At 40.1% G+C, this 17,000-nt stretch overlaps 1 protein-coding gene across 2 annotated transcripts in view; it reads right to left on the reverse strand.

The window, feature by feature from the left end:
- ttll8 (tubulin tyrosine ligase like 8) overlaps positions 1–17,000 on the reverse strand; it is a 57,983-nt gene that overhangs the window by 18,169 nt on the left and 22,814 nt on the right. For both annotated transcript variants that reach the window (XM_062982269.1, XM_062982270.1), the window contains exons 8-9: positions 14,827–14,941; positions 5,462–5,587 (exon numbers count right to left, since the gene is read on the reverse strand). In XM_062982269.1, the coding sequence (XP_062838339.1) occupies positions 5,462–5,587; positions 14,827–14,941 (241 nt within the window). The remainder of the gene's footprint in view (positions 1–5,461; positions 5,588–14,826; positions 14,942–17,000) is intronic.

Raw genomic sequence — 17,000 nt, forward strand, 5'->3', positions numbered from 1 at the left:
TTTCCTCTTTTTAATGCTTTTATTATTAATTCCTCAAATTGCGTTATTTGTTTTCCAGTTTTATTTCGGGCCCACCAGTTTTCATTCCATTTTTCTAATTGAATCCAATGAATCCAAGAAATATTTATTCCTCTCAACTCTTCTCTCATTTTTACCTTTTCCATTTTTTGTTCTATCTAGTTTCCTACCCTTTTTAGTTCCCTTTTTTCTAATTCTTTATCTAGTGTTCCTTTTAGTTCCTTTGGGAAATCCTTTTCCATTATTATTGGCATTAAAACTGAATTCTTATTAATTAATTGTCCTTTATATTTATTCCATATTTCCATTATATTTCTTAATGATATATTTCCAATTTGTTTTATCTCTTTCTTTGAGATTTCCTTAAAGAATATGTTATCCTTCCTCCACTCAACTGCCTTATTCCCTGATTCCATCCATTCCAAACCTTCTCCATCCATCATCTTCTCTACTACATATCTTAATTGGTTTGCCTCATAATATTTTTTTATATTCGGAAGGCCCAATCCTCCTTCTTTTTGGGGGTTGTACCAAATTTGTTTGTTTAATCTGTTCTTTTTACCATTATTGCAATATTTGTTTATCATTTGTTGCCAGTTATTTATTTCCTTTTCTGAAATCATTAATGGTATCATTCTGAACAAGAAATTTATTTTGGGTAAGACTTTCATTTTTACTAGGGCTATTCTGCCGAACCATGATAATCGCAGATTATTATAATCCTTTAACTTCCCCTCCATGTGTTTTCTTAATTCTTCTAGATTTTTCCTTTCTATGGATTTTAGATCTTTGGTTATGATTATTCCAAGGTATTTTATATTTTCTTTTACGCTTATTCTCATGTCTTTTATATCCATCTGCTTTTTAAACTCCTCTTCCTCCTGCTTGGTATAATTAAATAACATTGCTTCTGATTTATTCCAATTTATCTTCAATCCAGTTGCCCATTCAAATTCTGTTAAATGTTTCTTAATTATTTCCATTTTCTTCATTATCTCCTTAATTGTTATCAATGTGTCGTCCGCAAATAAGCTAATTTTTCCTAACTTTGTTCCTATGCCTTCTAATTCCTTGTCTTTTCTTATTACATTAGCTAGTAATTCCATTACCATTGCAAATAGTATAGGCGACATAGGACATCCTTGCCTTGTACCTCATGTTACTTTTATCTCTCCTGTGATTCCATCATTTAGCATTATCTTTGTATAATTATCTGAATACAATTGGTTCATTATATTTTTGAACCTTTTTCCTAAACCAAATTTGTTCATTATTGTTTGAATAGTTGGCCATTCCACACTATCAAAGGCTTTAAATATATCCAGTGCTAGAATCCCCGCTTTGTTTTTTTCCCCTTCTATTGTTTGTATTTTATTTATTACTCTTCCTATCAGGTTGGACATTTGTCTCCCTTTAACAAACCCACATTGATCTTGTTTTATATATTTATACATAAAGTTGCTCATTCTGTTGGTAATAATCGCTGTTAAAATTTTTGCATCTTGATTAATTAATGATATTGGTCTGTAAGAACCAGGGTCTGTCAAGTCTTTTTTTGGTTTGGGTAATAGTATTGTTAATGATTGTTTCCATGATCCTGGTATTCGTTCTCCATCCATTATTGCATTGAATAATTCTAATAATTTTGGAGTTATCATTGCCTCAAATGTTTTATAATATTCTGAGCCCAGCCCATCAGGTCCAGGCGCTTTCCCAATTTTTAATTTCCTAATTACTTGTTCTATTTCTTCTTTCTTAATGGGTGCTTCTAATAACTCTCTATCTGTTTCTTCTATTTTTACTGTCCAATTTGTTTCCACATATTTGTGAATTTTATCCTTTGAGCATTTCCCAGCCTGATAGAGTTCTTTATAAAATTCTTCAAATATCTTTAATTTGTCTTTCATTAACCTACAAATGTTTCCAGATTTATCTCTCACTGCGTTTGTCTCATTTTTCATTTTTTTTCTTTTGTGCGGCTCTGGCTAACATTTTTGAGTTTTTATTGCTATATTCGAAGAATTCCCTTTTCAAGTATATCAAGTTCTTTTGAACCTCGTCTATTTCTATCTTATCTAGTTCTTCTTTCTTTGCTCTCAATTCGTTATATATTTGTGTTGTTCTTTTTATTATATATTGTTTTTCTAATTTTTCTATGTCTTTTTCCAATTTGTTTTTCCTTTCTTCTTGTCTCTTTTTGAGATTATAGGTTTCTTTTATGCATAATCCTCTTGCCACTGCCTTCATAGTGTCCCATAATATATTTCTTGATACATTATTGTCATTTATATCCCATATTTCTTGCCAATTTGCTCCTATTCTTCTAATAATTTCCTCATAATTTAATATATTGGAATTTAATCTCCATCTTCTTGTTTGTTCATAATCTTGTTTATTTATAATTTCTAAATTTACTATTGCATGGTCTGATATTCTTATTATTCCTATCTCAGAATTGAATAATTTATCTACCATATTTTTCGAGATAAAAAGGTAATCTATTCTAGTATATGTTTTATGTACTGCTGAATAGTATGTATATTTTCTTTCATCTCCCTTTAATAGTCTCCATGAATCTTTTAGTCCCCATTTATTCATAATTCTATTTAATTCAGTTATATTGTTATTTTTATCCTTTACTGTTGGGTTTGACTTATCCTTCATCCTATCCATAGGCATATTAAAGTCCCCTCCCACAATCACAAAATGTTGCTGCCAATTCTTTATTTCTCCTAATATTTTTTCATAAAATTCTCCTTGATTTTCATTTGGGGCATACACATTGACCAATACATACTTATCTCCCCCAATTTCCCCTTCTATAATAATATATCTCCCCTCATCATCCTTTTTTACACTCTTAATTTCAAAATTACATTTGTTTGTTATAATTACTGCTACCCCCCTTGACTTGGAACTCCCATATGCTTTTTCATAATCTTTAATCCAATTTGCCTTTATTTCATTCAAACCCCCCCTTTTCTGGTGAGTTTCTTGTAAATAAATAATATGTGCTTGTTCCTTTTTCAATAAATTTCCAATTCTTTTAGTTTTACATATTGTTCCCAGACCTCTAACATTCAGTGTCACTATTTTCAGTTTACTAGACATTATATTCAATATTAATTTCTGTTATTGGCTCTCTTATGTGCATTCCACCCCCAAAGTCCCCATCCCATTTCCCCCCTTGTCCCCTTACCCTCCCCCTTTCTTCTTTCTTCCTCTCCACTTCTGAGACACTACGTCCCAGCCCTGGCCCCATAGGCCAACTTGTGGAGAGCAGTGGAGTGGTAATCCCAGGCCCGCTGTTCTCCCTCCCCCGAGTGCTCATATAAAAAAATGTCAAATTCTTCTTTAACTTGATCTATGGATTCTTCTATCTGTCTTCTACTTTACTTCTTCTTTCCCATCCTTTGCCTCATCCTCTTCAAATAGTTCTTTCTTTTACTCTCCCTGTACCACATCCAATATTTCTTTTCCTCCTTAAGATGTTTCATTGTTCAGTCCGGTCCCTTCTTCTCTATCCTCATGGATCCCTAGTTCCCTTAGTAGTTGAAGGCCTTGTTCAACCGAGTTGATCTTGTATCTTCTTCCAGCCCACTGAAATCTCAGGCAGACGGGGTATCCCCAGGAATACCTAATTCCTTTCTTCAGAAGAAGAATAGTGCATATTTTCATTGTTTGTCTCCATACCTTTGTTTGTGTGCATAAGTCATTAAATACTTGCAGTTTGACGCCTCTATATTCCAATTTGTTTGGATTTTTCCTCAAAAAGTACATCATTTGCTCTTTCTTGTCATATTGTGTTATCTTTATTATTGTATCCCTGGGTATGATTTTCCCTCCTCCATCTGTTAATCTGTGAACTCTTTCTAGGTCTTCTTTTATCCATTGTTGTGCTGGAGCAATGTCCTGTAGCCATTTCAGTATTTCTTCCTTTAAATTAACTCTTTGTTCTTTACTTTCTTTCTCTGGAAAATACTTCACTACTATATTATTGCGTCTTTGTGAGTCCTCTAAATATATCTTTTTTTTTCAATCTCTGTAAATTTAGCTTTTTGATTTTTCTGTTTTTCTTCCTGTTCCTCTTTATAAGTCCCATGTTCTAGATGTATAGCTTGCACCTCCTTCTGTATTTCCAAGATCTTCCCATTCACCTCCTCAATTTTTTCGCTATTGGCTTTATATTTTGCCTCTATCTTCTCTTCCATCTTCTCAGTGATTTTTTGAATTTTTCCTTCCATTTTCTGAATTGCCTCCTCCAATTTTTCTTCCATAACTTTGTTAAGACTTTGGGAATGTTTTCCCAATTCGTCCCTCATTATTTGTGTCCATCTCGTCAGCATTTCTTCCATATCTAGGTGTGTTGCCTTTCCCTCCCCCACAGGAGGCTTTACATGGCCACTCGATTCTGCTTCTATTGAAGCTGCTTTGTCCTCCATGTTTTTCCCTCCTTTCTTTGGTGGGGTGAGGGGTTCTTTATACTGTACAGAGAGGGCTTTCTTGGGGGGACTTCTCATCATTTTTATCTCCTCCTCCTCCTCTTCTTCTATTTGTTTAGAAAATCTTTGAAGCCGGTATGTTTTATCTGAAGGTTTTTCTTTCCTCCTCACCCAAACTTTTTCATTCATTTAACCAGGGAGCTCAACTTGGAGGCTTGTTTTAAGGATCTCAATAGCTCTCTCCCAGCTCTCCATCCCTTCGGTTTCAAATCAAAATCAAAACAAGTATTCACTTACAATCCGGCTCCAATTTTTTTCTTTCTCTTCTCTATCCTAGTCCCGCTCCAAACTTACTTGATTCATTAGCCGGTGAGAGTTGTCTCACTGATATGTACAGCGTTTAATGGCTGCCTCTTCTCCTTCTCCAGAAGCATTCACGCTGACTTAGCTTGCGGTTTGTGGCTTTACTGGAGCTTTAAATCCTTCACCTCTCCGGGAGGAATTTTCCTTATCTTTTCTTGGATTGATTGATATTCTTTAGGGGGAGTGCATGGACCTCCAAACTCATTATTTATCCATAAATCTTGCTAAATGCACTCGGCGGGTCGGAATTGCAGCTTACCCAGCCATGGTAGACCACGCCCCCTCCGGAACTCATAATTCCTTCCAATAAACATTTTCTATTTTCTGTGGATATACTATAAAGAAGGAGCAAGCAAAATGTGTTCCTACTGTTATCCCTGGACTGCAATATCTCGAACTCTTCATTATTGGCAATACTAGCTATGAAAAGTGGAGTTACAATTAAACATCTAAAAATCCACATCTTGCTCCAGAATAAAAGCTGAGGTAATAACATTACATAGGACTATTGAATCAGCATCTTCTCTTAACCTGTCCCTTTCCCAAATGGTATTTGTAGGTTTTTCTAAACTTCAGCCACACATAGATGGATATACTTACAAACAACATTTTGTAATACTCATGAATCAGAAATATACCTTGAGTTTTAGTTGCATCTTCTTTTTCAGTGCTTTCAATAGATGTCCAGTCATACTTGTTCCCAGAAAAACGGAAATTGACAACCCATTTGATTATGCTGAATGCTGCTGTTTTCCTGAAGTCATCTGAAATAAATGCCCCATTATTATTATTATTATTATTATTATTATTATTATTATTATTATTATTATTTTATTATGACACAGCAAACAAGATAGATATGCTGGATTTCGTATCACAAAATCACAAATCAAACACTTCCCAAGTGTCTAGGACTGTGTGATGTATTTTCAGATGATGCATGCAGATCCCAGTAGGGTGGCCTTTTGCAGTTGGCAGATCGTGATTTTGTCAATGTCTATTGTTTCCAAATGCCGGCTGAGATCTTTTGGCACGGCACCCAATATGCCAATCACCACCGGGACCACCTGTACTGGTTTCTGCCAGAGTCTTTAAGTTCAATCTTGAGGTCCTGATAGCGGCTGAGTTTTTCCTGTTGTTTTTCGTCAATGCGACTATCACCTGGGATGGCAGCATCATCATTATTATTATTATTATTATTATTATTATTATTATTATTATTATTATTATTATCATCATCATGTGTCCCCTTTGAAAAGGCATATATTAAATGGCAAAGCACTAGAAAGCTGTGTGAGTGTATAAGAATTTAGTAAACTCAAGATGAATCAGGGGGCGCTGTTGTTTTGAGCTTTGAATATCTTTTAATGGATTTTAACTGTGAATGTTTTAACACTGTTAGGTTTACTTCTGTTTTGATGTTTGCATATTTGTTTATTTTAAATTGTGTGGTTACACTTTTAATGTAAGCTGTTTTGAGTCTCCTTCAGGAGAGATAAAGCGGGGTATAAATAAACATACCACATATACTCGAATATAAGCCAGGTTTTTCAGCCCTTTTTTAGCGCCAAAAAGCCCCCTGCGGCTTCTACTTGGGTATACATGGTACATTTATTCTTTTCCTCTATTATTATTGGTATTATTGCATTTATTATTTTACTCTATTATTATTACATGTATTATTTTTCTTTATTATTGAAATCATTACATTTATTATTTTACTCAATTATTATTATTACATTTATTATTTTATTCTATTATCATTGTTACTATTATATTTATTTTATTATTAATAATAAATTTATTATTTCACTCTGATCTTATTGTTGTTATGTGATGCCTCATGGGCCTTGTAGTCCTGCTCCTAGTGCCATCGTGGCAGATGAAGACGAAAATATGGGGTTTTCACCGGTTCAACAAGAGCCGGAGTCCTTTCACCTGCCGGATGTTGATGTTTGTCCCCAAGAATTCAGTAAAACAGACCTTGGACATTCCTCGCCTCCGTTCCCTAGAAAAGAATCCTACTGTGCTGACAGAGGAGTCAGGGAACAGAATCGCAGGAGTTTACGGATTGCTGCCAAACAACAGGCTGATTAGACCTGCTTCCCTTGGGAAATTCTAAGGAGTCTTGCATCTGGACAAAGTTGGGTTTCGCTTCCCGTTCTCTAGGGAAAGAGATTGTTGGCGGAAAAACGAGACCCCAATATAGGTGCCTGACGCAGGAGAATCTTTGCGGAGTCAACAGAGCAGCTTCAGGAGTAAGATCGTGTGTGGACTTCGTAACCCCAGTTCCTTGCTTCCCGGATTAAGTAATCAAGACTTGCCTCGCTTTGCTTTTAACCACGGACCTTGTTCTAAGAATCACTGTTTGCCTTGTATCCAGCCAAGAAACAGTGGCTCCGAGGTCAGAGTGGAAGAGCCGGAGTAAAACCCCCCTCTTCTGCCAGTGTCCAGCCTCGTCCGGTATGGAGATCCCCACAGCCAGCCACTAACCCCATGGGAAGCGAGGAGGAGCCGATGCAACTGGGCAATGTGCGCCCCAGGCTGGATGTTGCAGAAAAGGCCCGCCGCCAACGCTTGAATCTGTGCTGGTACTGTGGGAATGGGGGCCACTTTGCCAGGGAGTGCCCAGCCAAGAAGAAGCCCCCCGCCCGTCTGGCGGCGGCGTCCTCCGCGGAAGCGGAGGCTGCCGAGGCGGATGGAACAAAGCCGGCGGGGGAAGCCAGCGACCGGGCGTAGAGGGGCTCGCCAACCCGGTCAAAAACTCCACTCAAGAGCCGCAAACGGGGGTCCTATTTCTCCTGGTGGTCACACTGTGGTCAGTAAAAAAGGGACCCGTCATGATCCATGCCATGATAGACTCAGGGGCAACAAACAATTTCATCGATAGAGACTATGCTAACTCCCTGGGACTACAATATCATGATTTCAAGAACGCCCGGGTGGTGCAAGCCATAGACGGCTGACCCCTGAAGACAGGTCCAGTAAGCCAATGGACCGAGCCCACCAGAATGTGGATAAGAGAACACATGGAAGAAATCTCCTTCTTCGTTACTGAGGTTCCTCATTTCCCCGTGATCTTGGGTATCCCGTGGTTGACACTCCATGACCCAAACATCTCCTGGTCTAACAGGGAACTGCAGTTCGCTTCAAAGTATTGCCAAAACCATTGCCTAGTCGCCAGGGTCTGCAATGCCACAGACACAGAACCCATCATCACCCTGCCCAAGAAATATTCGGATTTTTGGGATGTTTTCAATGAAAAATAAGCCGAGAAACTACCCCCACATAGACCCTATGATTGTGCCATTGATCTGGTGGAGGGGGCCCCAATTCCACGGGGACACCTCTACTCCCTGACTGAACCAGAGCAGGAAGCTCTCAGGGAGTTTATAGAGACAAACCTCCGCAAGGGGTTTATCAGGCCCTCCCAATCCCCAGCCGCTTCCCCGGTGATGTTTGTGAAAAAGAAATCAGGGGACCTACGCTTGGTCGTGGACTATCGAGCACTGAACAACATCACGAAGCGGAACCGCTACCCATTGCCACTGATCGCGGACCTATTGGATCGACTCCGGGGGGCCAAGGTTTACACCAAACTGGATCTTACAATTTGGTTCGCATTAGAGAAGGGGTTGAATGGAAAACCGCCTTCCAGACCAAATTCGGATTATTTGAAACACTAGTCATGAATTTCGGATTATGTGGGGCCCCCGCAACATTCCAGCATTTTGTCAATGATATTTTCCAGGACTACCTAGACCGTTTTTTGATTATATATTTGGACGACTTTTTGGTGTTCTCGAAATCACAAACAGAACACAATCAGCACGTCAGAATGGTGCTACAACGATTGCGGGATCATGGACTATACGTCAAGTTAGAAAAATGCGCCTTTGATTTGCAAGAAGTAGACTTCCTGGGATACCGCGTCTCGCCACTAGGGCTATCCATGGACCCGGCAAAGGTTTCGGCCGTGTTGGAATGGCGGGCGCCAACTAACAAAAAGGAAGTACAGCGCTTCTTGGGGTTTGCAAACTACTACCGCAAATTCATCCCAGATTTCGCTTGCTGGTCTGACCCAATCACCAGCTGTATCCGAGGAAAACAGCCTTTCCGCTGGACAGAACAAACTGAAAGGGGTTTCCAGCAGCTAAAGCGATTATTCACGACCCAGCCAATTCTACAGCACCCTGATCCAAAAACCCCTTTTGTTGTTCAGGCAGATGCCTCCGATGTGGCAGTAGGGGCTGTGCTGATGCAACCAGTGGGAGAACATCTCCATCCATGTGCCTATTACTCACGCCAACTAACAGCTCCGGAAAGAAACTATACCATTTGGGAAAAGGAGCTCTTAGCCATAAAGACAGCCTTTGAAAACTGGAGACATTGGTTAGAAGGGGCCAAATTCCCCATTGAAGTTCATACAGACCATCGGAATTTGGAGCACCTAAGGACCGCACGAAAGCTAAACCAAAGGCAACAACGCTGGGCTTTGTTCTTTGAACGTTTTGACTTCCGGATCCACTATGTGACTCCTGCTCAGATCAAGCAAGCAGATGCCCTATCACGAAAACCGGAGTATGCAGCAGGGCGCAGAGACACCTCAGAATCTCGTTTGCTGCAACCCGAGAACTTTGCCACGCTCACAGTGGGAAACACCAAATCCACTTCAATTGAGCCAGCTCCTCCTAACCCAAAAACCCCAACCACAGAGTCCCTTCTCACTCAAGAGATTAGGGCCAGTCAACAGGCAGATGCCTGGGCCCAAGAACAGATTCGCCAAGGACTACATTTCCCTTTCTCTCATAAGAACGGTCTATTATGCTACAGAAACCATGTTTACATCCCTCCAGGCCCCGGCAGAGAGAAAGCACTTCGTTTGTGCCATGACAGCAAGCCTAACGGACATTTTGGGCTATTCAAAACCATGCACTTGATCCTGCGAGATTTCTGGTGGCCCAAGATTCGCAAGGATGTAAAAAATTATGTCAACACCTGCCCTGTTTGCCAGCGTTCCAAGACGCGAAGGGAGAAGCCATCAGGGCTACTGCATCCCCTTCCCACACCTTCTCGCCCATGGGAGATAATTTCCGCGGATTTTATCACTGATCTACCACCATCCCTTGGATTCACCACGATTCTAGTAGTGGTGGACCTTTTCACCAAGATGGCCCATTTCATCCCCTGCGATGGCCTTCCCACGGCCAAAGAGACCGCAGACTTATTTCTTCAGCATGTATTCCGACTACATGGATTGCCCAAGAGTTTGGTCACTGACCGTGGATCTCAATTCACCTGCAAAAACTATTGGGCATAGACTCTCGTTATCCTCAGCTCACCATCCCCAAACAGATGGACAAACTGAGCGCACCAATGCCACTTTGGAACAATATCTTCGCTGTTATGTAAACTACCAACAGGACAATTGGGCTTCCCTATTACCTCTTTCAGAGTTTGCATACAACAATGGTGTCCAGAATTCAACTAAAGAAACCCCGTTTTTTGCGAACTATGGATTCCACCCCCGTTTCTTCCCTCCCATCGTGGAGACCTCAGAAGTCCCTGCAGCAGAGGATTGGCTACAGGAACTCGCAGCGGTGCAAGAACTCTTGCACCAGCAACTTGATCAAGCCAAGGAGGACTACAAACGCCACGCTGACAGCCATCGCCAGCCTGGCCCCGAGATCAAGGTAGGAGATCGGGTTCTGTTGTCCACTCGCTTTTTGCCCTCCCACCGTCCCTGCCGGAAGTTAGATGCCCGTTTCATTGGGCCCTACCCAGTGGTGGCGCAACTTAACCCCGTGACTTTCAAACTCCAACTTCCGCGCTCCATGCGCATTCATCCGGTGTTCCATCGTTCCCTGCTCCTTCCGGCGGATGGTGTACGCCCCGACGCGAGCCGGCCGCCCCCCGCCCCTGTTTTAGTGGGCGGAGAGGAGGAATTCGAGGTTCAGGACATTTTGGATTCTCGCTTCCACCGCCGCCGCCTTCAGTATCTCATTGACTGGGTGGGTTTTGGCCCAGAAGAACGCTCCTGGGAAGATGCTTCCACAGTCCATGCCCCCGACTTAGTCCGCCGCTTCCACCAGGCCTACCCTTCCAAGCCGCGGCCCCGCGACTCTTGGAGAGGGGCCCTGAATGAGGGGGGCCTTGGGAGTGGGGATAGTGTGATGCCTCATGGGCCTTGTAGTCCTGCTCCTAGTGCCATCGTGGCAGATGACGACGAAAACATGGGGTTTTCGCCGGTTCAACAAGAGCCGGAGTCCTTTCACCTGCCGGATGTTGATGTTTGTCCCCAAGAATTCAGTAAAACAGACCTTGGACATTCCTCGCCTCCGTTCCCTAGAAAAGAATCCTACTGTGCTGACAGAGGAGTCAGGGAACAGAATCGCAGGAGTTTACGGATTGCTGCCAAACAACAGGCTGATTAGACCTGCTTCCCTTGGGAAATTCTAAGGAGTCTTGCATCTGGACAAAGTTGGGTTTCGCTTCCCGTTCTCTAGGGAAAGAGATTGTTGGCAGGAAAACGAGACCCCAATATAGGTGCCTGACGCGGGAGAATCTTTGCGGAGTCAACAGAGCAGCTTCAGGAGTAAGATCGTGTGTGGACTTCGTAACCCCAGTTCCTTGCTTCCCGGATTAAGTAATCAAGACTTGCCTCGCTTTGCTTTTAACCACGGACCTTGTTCTAAGAATCACTGTTTGCCTTGTATCCAGCCTTGTATCCAGCCTTGTATCCAGCCTTGTTTCCAGCCTTGTTGTCAAGCTACCTAAGACTCCTGAGACTCAGACATTTCCCCACACTATTGCTTGGCAATAGTGTGTGTTTCGGTATTGGATAAAAACTTTGAACTCTAATATCATTTATTGGACAATACATTTTTGGACTATATTTGACCTCATTTGAAAGGTCTGCTTCTGAACTATATTCTTCACTTGTTTTTATTGCTTTTATACATTTCCTTAATAAAGATATTAGATAGAGATTGGCCTCCGTGTATGGTTCTTGGTGCCCTGCTGCCAGGGGTCTGACATGTTATTACATTTATTATTTGATTCTAGTATTAAATTTATTATTTTACTGTATTTTATTATTATCACATTTACTATTTTTCTCTATAAGCACATTTCTGTTGAAGAAGATGAGAATAATGATTTAATTAGAGATGGACAGTCTTACCTTAAATTACAGTTTTATGTAAATATTCAAAAACATTTAACTTACTGATGTCTCAATTAATATAATTTTATTGGTATCTATATTTATTTCTGAAATTTACCGCTCTCGGCTTATACTTGAGTCAATGTTTTCCCAATTTTTTGTGGTAAAATCAGGTGTCTTGGCTTATATTCGGGTCGGCTTATACTCGAGTATATACGGTAATAATAAATAATAATAACCCACCAATAAGCCCATTCATTCAAGATAAATTAAACCTATTGTTACTCAGTTGCCCTAGTTATTCAAGATGTGGGAAGTTCTAAAAGAAATTCTAGGTGATCCTTAACCTGGGGGTCCCCAGGTGTTTGGCCTACAACTCCCAGAAATCCCAGTCAGTTTACCAGTTGTTAGGATTTCTGGGAGTTGAAGGCCAAAACATCTGGGGACCCAAAGGTTCAGAACCACTGGTTTAGATTTAAACCTTGTTATGAACTTGTGAATATTCAAAGTTTGGGCTATAATTCCAGTCATCCTTGATCATTAGCCATGCTGCTGAAAGTGAAGAGAATTGGTGGTGATCTGGATGGGCCACAGCTGCCCTGGTCCCACGAAATGGGTATATGTAAGGGCTCCTTTGGATCAAGTAGGCAGTGAAGGCCAATGACCTTCATTCAGTGAGCTAGTCCATACTTAGATTCAGCACCTTGGATAGCTCCTTTGTGGCTTACATTAAATTCCAGAGCAGTTTTCCGACCACATTGACATGGGAGCCAGAAGCCCCTTGAGTTAGTAAAATACTATAGTCCTTAGATGTCAAGAAAGTGTGGATGACTCCTTTTAGTCTTCTGCTTTGGCAATATTCATAAGTGAAACATTAGGGTAGTAAATGTAAAGATTTTCCCCTGATATCAAGTATAGTCATGTCCAACTCTGAGGGTTGGTGGCCATCTCCTTTTCTAAGCCAAAGAGCCGGTGTTGTCCGTAGACATCTCCAAGGTCATGTGGCCAGCATGACAGCATAGAGCGCCCTTTCCTGCTGGGACGGTACCTATTGATCTACTCACAAATCCATGTTTTTGACCTGCTAGGTTGGCAGATGCTGGGGCGAACAGCAGGAGCTCATCCCACTCCCCGGATTTGAACTGCCAACCTTTCACTCAAAAGTTCAGCAGCTCAGTGGTTTAACCCACTGTGCCACTGGGGATTCCACTTGAACACTAGGCTAATTTTATTTTAATGCAAGCTGTTGTGTTCCATTGTTTGATTTCAGTTGAATCTGTGTCTTGACCTGGGAAGTAGAAATGAAAAAGTTCTGGTAGTGCTCCCAGAAAATGCTTCAGGATGAAGAAAACACCATGTGAATCTCCAGAATAAAATTGGTTTGTACAGGAACAAAACTAGGGACCTCCGGATACTTTCTTTGAACTGGCGCTGGCCCTAAGATCTGCCGGGAAAGCCCGCCTCTTGGTCCCACCTCCGTCTCAAGTGCAGTTGATGGGGACGAGAGAGAGGGTCTTCTCGGTGGTGGTCATCCAGTTTTGTAATGCTTTCCTTAGAGAGATCAGGCTGGCCCCCACTCTCCAAGTTTTCCAGACACATCTGAAAACATGGCTGTTTAAACAAGCCTTTGACCATGATTAGTACTTTAATTATAAAACTTGAGAACCGAGTGATTGTTTCATGTTAGCACTTTATGGGACTGATATTGTATACAGCCTGTTTATATCCTCAGCCTTTGCTGTGTTTTACTGAAATTTTTAATCACCAGGGTTTTATATTTTGTTTTGTGTAAATTGTTATGTGAACTTACCTTGTTATTGATTTATATGTTCATGTACCTCGCTGTATTTTGTGTGTTGTTGCAAATTGGGGGCTTTTTGTGAGCCTCCCCAACTCCTTTCGGGGAGATGGTAGTGGGATACAAATAAACTTTATTATTTTTTGTCACCTGGAAGGGCTCATAAGGAACTAACTTATGGCAATAGTAAGGATGTAGAAGATAATTTTTGACCCAAACATGTCAGATATAATGTCTATTATCATCACTATCAGTATCATCGGTTTTAATCCTTGTGACTGTAAGATTACCCAGGTTAGTTTAGAAATGTTTTGCTTATGAAGATAAAATATTATACATGTGCCTATGGATAGACTTCTGTGTGAAGTAAGTTCATGTCAGCAAGGAAATCTTAGCTCTTACAAGCAGGTATCTAATCTAAAAGGTGGCAAGCTTTTTCCAGAAATAAATGTTGTATTCTTAAATGTGAGCATACCGTTTTTCCCCGAAAATAAGACAGTGTCTTATATTAATTTTTGCTCCCAAAGATGCATTGGGTCTTATTTTCAGGAGATGTCTTATTTTTCCATGAAGAAGAATTCACATTTATTGTTGAACAAAAAATGAACATTTATTATATACTGTACAGTAGTTGTCATCACAAATCAGCATAACTAGACAAATTGTGATCTTTACTACCATTATTTCCATGTACAACTGGTACCAATCCTGCATCTGGTGTTCTGTTTGGCAGGCGCTGGGCATGCTTCCAAACAAAAACTTTGCTAGGTCTTACTTTCGGGGGAGGCCTTATATTTAACAATTCAGCAAATCTTCTACTAGGTCTTATTTTTCGGGGATGTCTTATTTTCGGGGAAACAGGGTATGCAAAATAAAAAGTGGATCACCTACAGTGCCTTATTACCTTATTGTGTTGCCTTACCAAAAAAAACCCCACTTTCCCTGCTTTCACCATCCTTTCCATGTTACTGTTGGGAAAAGAAGGTGCATTGTAAACCTTTCCAAGGTTTTTTAAAAGGAAGACATGGCAAGCAACTCACCAATAAAATCTTCTCTCTCATCCTCCATGCAAATGCCATAACATCGAGGGAAGAAAGAATTTGGGTTGGCTGACGCATACCATGGCAAATGTCTCATGTGCAAACAAAGGCCAATCTTTAAATAAAATAAAATGTGTTACTTGTAGTCTGCTGTTTTAAAATACACATACATAGGTGAAAACACAAAATTATGAAATTTCATGGAAACTTCAGATTAATTTTCTCTTCTAATGCCTAAGGAGGTCCCTCTGAATGTCCTTCAGACTATATCCTGGGCCCCAAAAGTTATTCTGCCTGACAACTCCAACTCAATTAATTTGTTAACAAGCTTCTATCCTGCCTTTTTAATGTCTGAATCTTACCATAAACTTAATCTCATTAAATAATATTCTACTTGTTGTTTTCCTAAAAGTTGTTCTTAATCTGATATTTATGTATCTAACATTTGGTGATACATGGTGATGAAATCTGGCCTTTATACATACAGTAGAGTCTCACTTATCCAACGTTCTGGATTATCCAACACATTTTTGTAGTCAATGTTTTCAATACATTGTGATATTTTGGTGCTGAATTCGTAAATACAGTAATTACTACGTAGCATTGCTACGTATTGAACTACTTTTTCTGTCAAATTTGTTGTATAACGTGATGTTTTGGTGCTTAATTTGTAAAATCATAACCTAATTTGATGTTTAATAGGCTTTTCCTTAATCCCTCCTTATTATCCAACATATTCGCTTATCCAACTTTATGTTGGATAAGTGAGACTCTACTGTATTTTTGTAATGGCTTGAGTGATGAACTAAGACTCCAGAAAACCAAGATATTTTTATATATCACCATATATGGAAATCCAAAATATTTTATTTTCAAGACAACAACTTGGCATTTAAAGTTGTGGTCCTTATCTGGGGCCAATGAGGCAAATTTTATCCACATTAAAAATATTATCTGATAGAGCAGCAAAACTTCTGAAACGAAGTTGAGATAATTGTGGCAGCAGTTAAAATTAATAATAATAATAATAATTAATAGCAGAAATGTTCTGTTTTCTCCTGAAGGTGATACCTTCCTAGCTTGTCTTGATAAATGGGTAGGAAGTATAGCACAGTGTTAATGTTTTGTGTTAAGGTCAATGCAGGTTCAAAAGGAGCCCCAGTGGTGCAATGGGTTAAACCCTTGTGCCAACAGGACTTCTGATCGAAAGATCGATGGTTCGAATCCGGAGAGAGGGGTGTGCTCCCATCTGTTAGCTCCAGCTTCTCATGTGGGGACATGAGAGAAACCTCCCACAGGATGGTAAAACATCCTGGCATCCTCTGGGCAACGTCTCTGCAGATAGTCAGTTCTCTCACACCAGAAGCGAATTGCAGTTTCTCAAGTCGCTCCTGATACGAGAAAGAAATTCAGGTTCAACTACCAGTTTAAAGGATCAGTAGACAGATGAAAGAAAAGACTTCTGTCTGAGACCTAGCATTTCCATGGTTTCCTTTTTGGAATTCCCCCGAATCTACTCCTTTTGTCAGACATCACTATGTCTAGTAAATGATTAGGGAGGAAATGAGTTCGTCGTGGTACAAATTTTATTTTTATATAAACTTTTATAACTTAACGAAATTGTCTGCATGCCAAAAATTAACACTGTGATTTTATCTTCCATCCTGTTGAGAAATCTTTTACTGTTTCATTTGCACCTTAGATATTGTACTGATTCACCTACACAAGACCCATGTGAAGAAAGGAACTGCTAATTGTTGTGCAACCTTCATCTGATTTTATCCAACCATTGTCATTTCTTTGAGTACTAAGTTAGGTTAAATCTGCAATCTAGGATTAATGCTGTTTGACATCACTTTAACTGCCATGATGACCCAGTGTTATGGAATTACAAAATCCATCACCATGTCATGCTTTTGCTCTGATCAACACCATTTCCTGAGCAAGGAGAAATGAAGATGATAGGGATGTGAACATCTCTTAGTGCTATTTCCATTATATTTCTGAGAACTTTGCAGATATTCTCATATGTAAACTCAACCATTTCTTTTTCATTTCTAGATGCTGATCAGGAGAAAGGAGTAAAGTAAATTTTGCTTGATAGCTGGACTGCTCTATAATTTCAGAAAATAAAAAATCACTTTGGAGGCTTGGTACATATAGTAAAATTAAAG

The sequence above is a fragment of the Anolis carolinensis genome, chromosome 5 (genome assembly GCF_035594765.1).
Source record: "Anolis carolinensis isolate JA03-04 chromosome 5, rAnoCar3.1.pri, whole genome shotgun sequence".
In the NCBI taxonomy this organism is placed as follows: Eukaryota; Metazoa; Chordata; class Lepidosauria; order Squamata; family Dactyloidae; genus Anolis; species Anolis carolinensis.